Source organism: Fulmarus glacialis, unplaced genomic scaffold, assembly GCF_000690835.1.
Source record: "Fulmarus glacialis isolate BGI_N327 unplaced genomic scaffold, ASM69083v1 scaffold31772, whole genome shotgun sequence".
NCBI classification, from domain to species: Eukaryota; Metazoa; Chordata; class Aves; order Procellariiformes; family Procellariidae; genus Fulmarus; species Fulmarus glacialis.
This window is the reverse complement of record NW_009198963.1, coordinates 20341-32345: the sequence shown is the minus strand read 5'-3', so window position 1 is coordinate 32345 and position 12005 is coordinate 20341. Positions and strand designations below refer to the sequence as shown.

The 12005-nt window shown below is 43.3% G+C and overlaps 1 protein-coding gene across 1 annotated transcript in view; it reads left to right on the top strand.

The window, feature by feature from the left end:
• The first annotated feature begins 326 nt into the window (after nt 1-326).
• Nucleotides 327-12005, top strand: part of SF3B3 (splicing factor 3b, subunit 3, 130kDa) — a 28624-nt gene continuing 16945 nt past the window's right edge. Inside the window, exons 1-10 of the mRNA XM_009573093.1 lie at nt 327-436; nt 851-1177; nt 2326-2498; nt 2793-2934; nt 4017-4129; nt 4887-5024; nt 5938-6041; nt 7268-7433; nt 7945-8040; nt 8573-8645. Of these exons, the coding sequence (XP_009571388.1) occupies nt 367-436; nt 851-1177; nt 2326-2498; nt 2793-2934; nt 4017-4129; nt 4887-5024; nt 5938-6041; nt 7268-7433; nt 7945-8040; nt 8573-8645 (1402 nt within the window). The 5' untranslated portion in view covers nt 327-366. The remainder of the gene's footprint in view (nt 437-850; nt 1178-2325; nt 2499-2792; nt 2935-4016; nt 4130-4886; nt 5025-5937; nt 6042-7267; nt 7434-7944; nt 8041-8572; nt 8646-12005) is intronic.

Sequence of the window (12005 nt, the reverse complement as noted above, 5' to 3'; positions counted from 1 at the left end):
TGTAACGGCGCAGGGCACCTCTAGAGGGATTTGGTAACTTGGGTTTCTGAACGACTAAAACCGTAAGAGGAGTAATTAGCTGGAAGTGCTGGTCAGTCTCGCGGCAGTGGGGAGCCCAGCTGGCGCTCGGCAGCCTGGTTATCTTTGGGAGAGCCTTTTGCCTCTTAGTATTACTAAATACCGAATAACTTTAGCTGGGTGGCAGTAAGCCTTCTAATGTAAAGTGATACATGCAGGCAAACCAGAGGGCAGCGGTTCTCTCTCGGTGCCCTATGGAAGACTTTGTTTTTACAAAGTATATGGTTTTGTTCTCCTTGTTGCAGACGCAGTGGAGCTACGATAAGGTGAAGCAAACTCGTTGCCAACATGTTTCTCTACAACCTGACGTTGCAGCGTGCCACCGGCATTAGCTATGCTATCCATGGCAATTTCTCAGGTAATCATCTCCTCCCTTAGCGCATCTTGGCTTGAGCTCTTTCGAGGAAAAAAGGTGTTTGTTCTTTATTTGGTTTGGTGGCTGAAGCTAGTCAGTTCAGTATATTATTTTTTCACTGGTGTGTTATCATTTGGCCTTGAGTGTGTACTTGAGCTATTGTAACTTGTGGAAAGATCAAGTGAAGTTTGGTTTGATTATCTATAGATTTAATTTACTATTTTGTCCACTTTCCTGGTCTGTTAAAAGATGCTCAAACACTAGTGGCACCCAATGCAGTGAATAAGTTTCTTTGAATTCTTCCATAGTAATCATAAAACTGTTTGGCATTTAGTAGTCATGAAGTCTTACCTTCTTTCTTATAGTGCTTCTTGAAATTGCATGTTCTGCTAACTCTTCATGTTTTGGGTTCTTTAGGAACCAAACAACAAGAAATCGTCGTTTCCCGGGGCAAGATCCTGGAGTTACTCCGCCCCGATCCCAACACAGGGAAGGTTCACACCCTGCTGACCGTGGAAGTGTTTGGAGTCATTCGCTCCCTCATGGCCTTTAGGCTGACAGGCGGGACCAAAGACTATATCGTCGTGGGCAGCGATTCGGGACGCATTGTTATTCTGGAGTACCAGCCCTCAAAGAACGTGTTTGAGAAGATTCATCAGGAAACCTTTGGCAAGAGTGGATGTCGCAGAATCGTTCCAGGCCAGTACTTGGCTGTAGACCCAAAGGGCCGTGCTGTCATGATCAGTAAGTCAGTCTGTCAGCTTGTTTTCTCTTCCCCCCCGCTCCTGTCTCAGGGGTATTTGCTTTGGAGCGAGTTTCTGCCAGGTATAATTGGAAGGCAGTTTGTTAGGCTATGAGACGTGTCAAGGAGAATGCAGGCATTCGGAATAGTTCCTTGAAGCTGGTGGAATTGCACAAATTAATTCTAATGCTGGGCCAAAACAATTTGGAAAGAGGCCAGCTTGCTCAGTGGTGCACAGGGCCCTGAAGTGTGATGTCTGGGAGAGAAGTTGGGATTGCAGGCATGGGTGCTACAGTGTAGTCAGTCAGCTCCCATAGCCTGAAATGATGTTGTGAACTCATGTCTCTTCTCTGAGATGTATCCTGGAGACAGCTAGGTGCATTTCTGATCAGGCTTCACAGGTAGAAGGACACTTGGGTAATTTCTTTATAAGATTTACCATGAGGTGTCTCAGTTACTTGGTACGTGAACTTTCTCAGTTTGCCGTAGCCAACTTCGTGCAATGCTACTTTCCTGCACGCTGAGAGCAGGGACTGGCAATGATAGGTAGTTTAACAGTGCTCCTTCATATCATGAATAACAATAAATAATACTGTTTCCTTTCTAAAAAGTCTTGGTTTCATGGGTGAGAAGGTACCACAGTCACAGTTGTGCCGAAACATTGATAGTTAAGGGTGATAAGCGTTCGTTATATTGTGGATGCTGTGTGTCAGGCAAGAATACATTTTTAGTTAAAATATTTCTGAGGAAAGGTCTCTTTGCCAAATTGCTTTAAATAGTGGAACATCTGGCTGGTTTTTTTCAGTTTGTTTTTGCTTCCCTGCAGTCTGTCACCTCTCATGTGGTGGAATGAGTGAGTAGATCTACCTGTAGCCATTGTAGACTGAATATTGGGCTAAATGGACGTAGCCTGAAGGGTCAGTCTTCGGCTTGAAAGAGCTGGAGTTGTCATTTGTGCTTGCGGCCTGAAACATTAAAAATGGGATGTTCGAAGTTAATTGGTGGCACAGAGATAAATGCCAGTAGTGAACTTCAGCAGAAGTAATGCTGATGTTCTCCTGCAAAGCCTTACATTGACATCGGACTGCAGGTGTGATCAGATTTGATCACCAGGTGATGTGCTTCAGGTGCTGTTGTCCTTTCCTTGCAGGTGCGATTGAAAAGCAGAAGCTGGTGTATATCTTGAACAGAGATGCTGCTGCTCGTCTCACCATTTCCTCCCCGCTGGAAGCCCACAAGGCCAATACCTTGGTCTACCACGTGGTGGGAGTCGATGTGGGGTTTGAAAACCCAATGTTTGCTTGTCTGGAAATGGATTATGAGGTGAGAAGAACTTGATCTCCCTTTGCTGTCTTTTGAGCTTTGTCGTTCTTTTTCTGTTCTTAATCTGTCTGTGGAAGCGGGGAACGTTGGCTGCTTCTGTCTTGGCGGTTCTTAAATCCTTGCTGTTCAACTGCAAAAGTGCATATTTTCTTCCTCTTCCTTTTATGTGCATCTTCCAGCAAGTCTTCTTTTAGACTTTCATTCTAATGTTATTCAGAACTGTTTTCTGATGCATGAACATTGCTCCTCCTTTAATATTTTTCTTGAAAGACACCTTCATGTGTTCTGTTTTAGGAAGCGGACAATGATCCAACAGGAGAAGCAGCAGCCAACACACAACAGACATTGACATTTTATGAACTGGACTTGGGTTTGAACCACGTTGTTAGGAAATACAGTGAGCCCTTGGAAGAGCACGGCAACTTCCTTATTACAGGTACTGCTCACCTGGCCAGTAAGTCATTTTTCCCCTGGATCTATTTGGTTCCCGTTCCCCAAGGAAACGCAATCAATATGCTTTACATCTTAGGAGTTGTTTTGATGGTAGTCTGAGCCATTAGTATAAATAAATTGACCATGGAGTCAGGTAACGAGTGGTGGTTCACACATGGAAATATGCAAGAATTCATAGATAGAGCTGCGGTTTGAAAGTGCTCTTCATCTCTCTTCTTTTAGATGTATTCTGGATATTCTCTGGATTCCTGAGAGATACGAACTGAAATTAGCTGGTAGCAGATGCAAAAGCATGTATTTTTAGGTAATGCATAGGTGCTGTTGTACTCTTGCACAGGATTCCAGCAGCTGATATGCATTCAAAAGGCAGTAGATGAATCCATGGACTAAAAGCCCACTTCCAGGGATTGGATGCAAAGCTAACCTAACAGCTTTGACCTGGGACACTGCTGCACCGCTGCAGATTCCTCTCCAAGCACAAAGGAAGCTAAGCTAGGAGAGCATCCTTGTATGCTTGCCCTCTTGTTGCATCTTCTGTAGGCCGCTAACAGACACCAAATACTGGGCTGGATCCCGTTACTACTATTTTGATGATATGTTTTGTTACGCTGGGGTTTCAACAGAAGGATTTTAAAAAATACAGTCATATGAAAGACATACCTGAAAACAATCTGGCACATTTTTTTGACAGCAAGCAAACATGCCAGTAACCCAAGGGTTGTGTTTAACTGACAAGTTGCTAATGTGATTTTTTTGGGCATGTCGTGGCTTTCTAGACGAGGATAAGCCATGAAGGATAAAATACAAGCAATTTGCCTGAAGTTGCATCCTTCCTTTTTCTCCTTCCTGGTCCCCCAGTTCTGTCTGCTCTGTTCTTATACTGACCCAGGAAGCTGTACTCAGTGTTTTGTCTTCCCCTTCAATACGAGTAGATTTATATATGCGAGGTGATACAGAGCAATGGAAACCACGTTGCTTTAAAGAAAACCAAAATAAATGTTCTGCAGTCAGTCATATCTGTGGTAAGAGCTTTTCTCATAATAATGTTTCTTTTTTGTGTTTCAGTTCCTGGTGGTTCTGATGGGCCTAGCGGAGTGCTGATCTGTTCTGAAAACTATATTACTTATAAAAACTTTGGTGACCAGCCTGATATCAGATGCCCAATTCCTAGGAGACGGGTGAGAATTTTGGGATTCCTACCCTTTTTTTAAGATTATCTTTGTCAGTGCTAAATGAATGCTTGGTGTCTGCCTTAAAAGTGTCAGGGAGGTTTTAAAGTGAGGAAAAAGGAGTTAAAAGTGTGTTGGCCTATCATCTGTCTTCCTGGCTGCATGTTACCTGTGAGGGAAGACGGGGGTGGGCATAGCCTGAAGTGATGAGCTTGTTCATGTCTCTTCTCTGAGATTTATGCTGGAGATACTCCAAACACTCTGATCAGGCACCACTGTGGCACACTGTCGGTGTAAGATAGGATTACTTGAGATGGTGAATCATGGTTGCCGTAGTGTACGCAGGTGAATTCGACAGCTGCTCTGTTACATCCTCCTTCTTTGGTATTGTAAATTGTTGTGTGCTTTGACAGTGCTGTGAACACCTGCCAAGGGTCAGGTGCTTAAAACCAGCTGAATGTGGATTGCAGCCCTTGCCTCTGTGTTTGACTTTGATATGTTTTTGACAGTTTCCAGGGAGGAGGGCAAAAAAGATAGGAGGGGGGATGCTTAGGCACAGTGTCTTCAAAAAGCGTTTCCTTCTGGGGCAGAGATGTACCAAGGGTTAACTACGGGTGTAACGGAGGGGATGTGCTTTGTGTTAAAAGCCTCCTCAGATACTGTCGGCTCTTAAGGCACCTGTGAAATGGAAATACTTCAGTCAGTGAAGTCACGTCTGCATTTGCCGGGTAATTCCACCAATGACCTCCACCTTCTTTCTTGACAGAATGACTTGGATGACCCAGAGAGGGGTATGATTTTTGTCTGCTCTGCTACACATAAGACCAAGTCCATGTTCTTCTTCCTGGCCCAGACAGAGCAGGGAGACATCTTCAAAATTACTCTGGAGACTGATGAAGACATGGTAAGCATCACGTGAAAAACAACAAAAGCATTCATCGAGAAGAGTCCTTATGATTCTCTAAAGTGAAAAATATTTAATATTGTGGGTTTAGCTGTGTAATGGCATGTTGTACGTGATTTGTAATATAGATATACCCGCAGTTGTAACTGGTGTTTACTCATATGGACACACAGCTCAAGGTTTGCAAAATCCTGTGAGAATTACGCTGCAGTCACTTGGGCATATTTTAGATGTTCTGCAGGCAGTCCTTTCTTCAAAAGATGTCAGGTGTGGTCCATGAACTTTCTAGAGGGTATTCCAGAAACTAATTCTGGGGAACTTAGTTTCTCTTGATCACAGTAGATGCTCTCTATTTCATCTCTTAATTGAATATTTACAGGCTGCAATCAGTCTTTTTGCAAATTGAGGTAGCTAGCTTGGTACACCTGTTCCATGAGTTGAAGTAACAGGCTTGGAGTGGCTTGCTTGTCCTAATATTTTGCAATGAAAAGATCTCTGCTGCAGTTGGGTTTTTTGAGTAAATGTTGAATGTTAGTTGCTCCTTCATCTAAACATGTCAAATTTAGTACAAGGGATGATTGTGTAGCATCTTTAAGTGGCTTAAGATTGTTCTTGGAGGTTTCAGCAAGAGCTGTTGCGACCGTATCAAATGTAGAAATTTGCTCAGGACAGTTAATTTTTCACGTGTTGGGGAATGGTTGGTGTTCAGTGAAGCAAATTTCTTCTTTCTCTTAGATAGCTTGCTATTTTCACAGCTGTTTTTTTCCAAACTGACTCAGTGTTACCAAAGCCAGAGGCCCACTCTCTTGCTTCCTTTCTTTGGAGAGGATAGCTAGGCAGCTTTTTTTAATTAAATCACGCATGTGCAGCTCTGGTACTTTGCTAGTACATTCACGTCTTCCTCTGCTTTCAGGTAACAGAGATTCGACTGAAGTACTTTGACACTGTTCCTGTTGCCGCTGCCATGTGCGTGCTGAAGACGGGGTTTCTCTTTGTGGCATCTGAATTTGGAAACCAGTGAGTAAACAATTTTACATCAGCATTTTTCCCCTGAAGCAGACTGTTTCTGTTCAGGACTGCAAACTGACCCTTGAACTTACTGAACATACAAAGACAACACCTCTGTTTTAATGGGTAAATTCATGCTTTGTTCACATGGCTTGAGCAGAACAATTGGTTTAGACTATGACTGAATGGGGGGAATTTTGTTGTTGTTTGAACCCAGATTAGATATTACAGTGCAGAGAACAAAAGATTACATGCTGTTGCAGTAGGTTTTGGAAGAATCGAGCACTTGCAGTTCATATAGAGTCCATCATATATCCAGATGAATTATCTTTTAATAGGTTTGATAGTTTTCATTGAACTTTTGTGTGTTATGGCCTGCTCAGAAGTAGATAGGGTTTGTTATCAGGAACTGTGGTCCTTTCCTTAATAGACATATACTTAAAGGCTTTACAATTCATGTTTGGGGTTCTAGAATATTCTAAAGACTCAAAGAAGACTTTGCACACCTTTGAAGATGGCTTAACAGTGTCTAAGTGGGGGATTCACAGGAATGGAGATTTACACTCTTTTCTGACTACATCTGCAGTCGGCCACCTGAGGGAGCTCCAGCCAGTTTACTGGAGTGAATCTGAATTGGGCTGTATAAACCAAGCTCCTGAGGAAGCCATATTGATTTGAGGTTTATTATAAACCAGGAAGTAAATCAGTCTGGTTTTATTTTTTTTCCTCTGAAATTTAACTTGATTGTTGTGATATTTAGGCCCATAAAATGGAACAGAGGATGCGGTTAAAGATAGTGGTGTGAGAGTATTCCAATAAAATAGATAACTGTGGAGTTGCAGTCTTAGCGATTGGCCTTGCTGTTGGCCTCAGCTGTCAGTTGGTGCTTTGGCTCTAACACAAAAATATCTGAAAGGCTCAAGGATAAACAGAGAAAACGCTGAAATGGGATACCTTGCCAGTGACAGCTACAAATGAGAAGACTTGGGGGAGGAGGTTGTGGTGGGGGATTTTTTGTGGGTTTTTTGTTTGGGTTTTTTTGCAGGCCTCTGATTTCCTTAAAACATCTTGTCACCAAGAAGACAATCCCTAAGGCTAAATTTTAGTAGCTGTAAAATGTAGGGGAGGATTTCTCTCCTCCCTGCTGCTGACTGAGTATTTGGCTAAGCCTTTCTTGGAGGAGGCTACATGAGCTTTGCACTGAACATGCTGTTGCTCTTGCTTTCTGTCACAAGTTACCTGTACCAGATAGCTCACCTGGGTGATGATGATGAGGAGCCAGAGTTCTCTTCTGCCATGCCTCTTGAGGAAGGAGATACGTTCTTTTTTCAGCCACGACCTCTCAAGAACCTGGTGCTGGTGGATGAGTTGGACAGTTTGTCTCCTATTCTGTGTTGTCAGGTACGTTGCTGTCAGCAAGCTCCCATTCACCACATAAGTAAGTCTTTCTCATTTACAGAGGAATTGATCACAGATGCACTATTTTTTTCTTTGCTTTTTTTGCGGAGTAATTGTGTGTAAGCAGAGTCACCAAAGCTACATTATCCTAGGTTTCCAGAAATACTACTCTGTACTAAATGCTGATAGAAAAGCAAGTCTGCTAAATTCTCAGGCAGCTGCCTAAGACTGGTACCTGGCCTGGCAGCCTTTGATTCCTGTCGTGATAAATACATATCTGGACACAGGGTGTCAGACAGCAGTCCTGTGCTGCTCCTCTGTTGACCATCAGACCAGTTCTCTGCTCTGCAGTGAGTTTGGTTAAAACTCAACATTATTTCAGGGCAGCAGATGGTACACCCTATGGCATCTTCACTGTCTGAAAAAAACATTCTTAAAGCAGTGGTGTGGCATATATACCTTGATTTTACTTTCTCTTCCTGTGGATATTGTTTGAGGCTATTTCTCCACACAGATAGCTGATCTGGCCAATGAAGACACACCCCAGTTGTATGTGGCTTGTGGTCGTGGGCCCCGGTCGTCTCTGAGGGTTCTAAGACATGGACTTGAGGTAAGACTTCCAGCACTTTAGAAGAACAGCTTGAGAGGTGAGGACAGTGAGAGAAAATCCTTGAAATAAGGGTGCTGAAATGGATTCTGCTTTTGCTGTAGTCGGGAGAGAACTTTCTCTAGGCTTGCTTCTTGGAAATAGAAGGGTTGTACTGTTTACTCTTACAGTCTGAAAGCCTTTTTGTTCAGTTGACTCCAACCACCTGCATTTTTTCTCTTTTAATACTTGAGTGTATTGAGCTGGAACATTCCCCGGTGTCTCTGCCAGCTGCTGCTGCTGATCTGTTTGCTGGGGGCAGGTGACCTTGTTTTAAAGCTGATTATCCAGAGCTCTGATGTTGCCGTATCAAAACATTGCTGAATGTTTTCTACCCCGTAGCACATCTGGCACAGGGAGGGAGCATCAGAATTGGGAATTATTAGCTTTCCTGCCCAGTTGTGGGAAAGCTTAAAAACTGCTGGTGGTTGGGTGACTTACTGTAGTAAGTCTAAACATCTGTTTGCAAAAGAACCTTGTTCCTGTTTACTCTTAGGTATCTGAAATGGCCGTCTCAGAGCTGCCTGGTAACCCCAATGCTGTATGGACCGTGAGGAGACATGTTGAAGGTATGCAGTATTTTCCTAAAGCACAGGGAGGTGATAATGTTTTTTGGTGTGTGTTGTTTGTTGTTTTGGGGTTTTTTTGTTTGTTTTTCTGTCCAAGGAGATAGGAAAGGTGCTGCATGATGGTTGTGTGCCATCCCCAAAAGTTATGTTTTGAATCGGCAACCACCTGTTTGTACTTAGAAGCCACCCTCTGGTCCCATAGAATTGTCACGCTTCCCTTTGACAAAGAAGCACCTGCCTGCAGCTGCATCCAGCGCCCAATGTGCTGCATCAGCTGTACATTTGCAGCCTGAAGCTGCTGAACTTCTCATCCTTTCCCATTTCCCATGAGTTCTTGCTCTGACATCAGCAGGCAATGATTATGCTTTTTGTTGGAGCATACTCACTGTTCTTCATATGCGTGTTGACAACTACAGTAATCAGCTCTTTGTGAGAGAGTGGGATACAAATTATGGAACAAAGAAGTTAAATCGGCAACAGTGTCTGTATTTTATTACTTCCCTCTATGCATATCTGCAAAGAAAACAGTCTATTTGGGCTAGGACACGCTCCCTATTCAAAAACCCAGCAGTGTATGGAATGCTGCTGATTCCAGGAAAGTCAAGATTTGAAATTGGCAGCATATACTGGATTGGGGGTTTGGTTTTGGTGGTTTTTTTTCCCCTGATCTGAAATAATGGGTTTGCCTTACTAAAGTACCAGAGGAAATGTAATCCCTCGTCCTGCCTTTCTCTTGAGGGCGAGAACAGAGTTCCTCAGAAACACCTAAAAAACCTGAAATGAATCTGTTCTGGGTACTGACAGTCTCAGTGATTATTTCTGAGGCAGTGCTTTGCGTAAATCTCGCAAAGACTTCCTGTAGGTTTATGCACTGGATATAGAAATGCCAGATTGTTGCGGTGGAGACCTTAGCCTGCTGTGGTGACATGGTAACTTGTTTTTAAGCAATCATAGAGTAGCGTGTCTTCCAGGGAGTCAGTAACCCTGTGGGAATTTCAGACATGCTCTGGGATTTACCTTGCCGTCTGCGACCTGCCATCAATTCCTGTGCTCGTCTTCTGAGACTCATGTACTGCCTAAGCAGCATAGAAGGAACTTTGAGCACGAAGTGCCTTTGTGTTCCCCAGAAACAAAAGGGTCAGAAGGAAAGCGTTTCCACAGTTCATATCAAAAATATGTGCTTTTCTTAAGGCAAATTCCAGTTTGTTAGAGACAAACCTTTGCTCCTGCCTTCTGGAAAAGGAGTTGATAACATTTGCTCCCTCTGAAAGATGGAGGCTCCTGACGTCACCTTACAGTTTTAAAACCTTTTCTCTTGGGGTTCCGGAGGATGACTTGACTTTTCAGGAGATGGAGGACCATTGCTAACCTACATGAAACAGACCAGTCTCACTGCCTCTTTTTTCCACCTTCCAAATTCTCCAGGTTCCAGCATGAAGATCTCGATGATTTCAGAAAGACTGGAATCTGTAGCTGTAGTGAACCATGCTACTTTTTGAATACAGTTGAAAGTTATGTGAAACTGATCCCTAAGTTACAACTCTCTGAATTCAAAACGGTTTTAGTGGGTTTTAATCAGAGAGACTGCAGAACCTTTGCAAACATGTATCTAATCTTGAAACTGCCCAAGTGCTGTTTTCTGAGCATTCAGTTTGCAGCGTCAGGCTGCCTGGCTCTGCCTCGATGCCACAGTGTGCGCGTGCTGCAAGGCCTCTGTAAGACACGTACAGGTTTGCAGCCTTCAAAGCAAATACTAACCTTGGCTGGTACGTGGTGATACACACTACCAATACCAAGCCTCTTTTTTTCTTCCACAGGTGGCTGGTGGTGGAGGTGCTGATCACCACAGGTGTGTACCTACTGCTAGGGGCTACTGTACTGTCCCACAAGTTAACCACAGAGAATCCCAAAATCATGGGGCTACTTTTATGCTAAGCTTTTCAGTAAATGAATTCTAGAAGCTGTTGTGTAGTTGGAGATTTTTGCCTTTGTAGTTCAGTAGCGGAGGAGTAGAAAGCAATTCCCATTCCATCTTACAGTCTTTGGGGAACAAAATAGTTGACTGTGTCTCTCGGAATGGTCAGTTCTTGCTGAAATCAGAGGCGCGCATTTCAGGGGTGTTTTCAGCTCCCTTCTAGACTGAGGATTGCCTCCCAGCTGCTTTGTACAGACCTCTAAGAGAAAATGATTGAGTGTGCTTGAAGCACTTGTAGGTATTGCTGGCGTGGGAGTGCCCTGTGGTTATGTGATGCGTCTGCCCATCACACAGAAGTGGATGGGATTTGGACCAAACCCTTTCTTGCAGTTAAATATTGAGGTCTGGGGAGCTAGATGGCTCTGTGCTTTGCTGTGGAGATAGATGTGAGCTGAGACCTAACAGCCGGCATTCCCTACCTGGCACTCTTGCATGAAAAGCAATGAGCAGTGAGTCACAGCTGCGGAGGCTCCATGCAGTAGTAAACAGAAGCCCAGGAAAACGCGCTATCATCCCATCAGTATCGTTTAAGTGAGAACAATCCTGAATTTTATCCCTGGTCATCTGTTTATTCACCGAACTCCTCTGAGCTGGTGGTGACTACGCGTGTATCAGTGTAAACTCAGATGCTGCAGAGCATGGAAAAACTGTATCAGGTGTAGACTGGCGTATAGGAATGGAATTCTCATGGACTGACTCAAACTGAATCCATGACAAACAGCAATAAGGACAGTAGTGTGGAGTTCATGGACTGAAATGTGATGTTTTCATAACTGATCATGACGTGTGCATGAAGCTGCAGAAAACTTGTAATGAAGGCACAGGAGAATGAGTCCAGCTGTGGTTCTTCAGAGTCATTACAGTGTCTCTGTTACTAGCTGAAAGGAGCTAACTGGAGCAATTGGAACGGTAATAAGCATCTCTGAAGTCTTGTGTCTGCATACAAAATAACGTCTATCTGTTCAGAACTCTGGGCAGCCTGATATGCTTGGGATTGTGCAGAGCTAAGTAGATATCTTTTCATATTAAAATCTATAGATCTCTTCTTTTTATAGCTGAGAATACTTCTCAGTGTGCCCCAGGGATTTAGTCCTCTTAATTTCAACTAGGCTGCTATATTTTCTAAACCAAAATTGTATTGTTTGAATCTAGATGAATGTGTCTTATTCACTGACTTCATTCTGGTAAATCAAAGTCTTTATTTCAAAAGCTCCAACAGAGAGGCATTAAGCAACGCTACTGGATTTCAAGCAAAAATGCACTTGTCACTATTATTGACGCAGACTTAAAGGCATGCTTTAATATAATTGTAAGCCAGTGAAAAGGAAGAGCTAAAAAAGTGTTAAGAGGTAGGAATGAGTTTTCGTTCAGAGTAGGACTAAGGG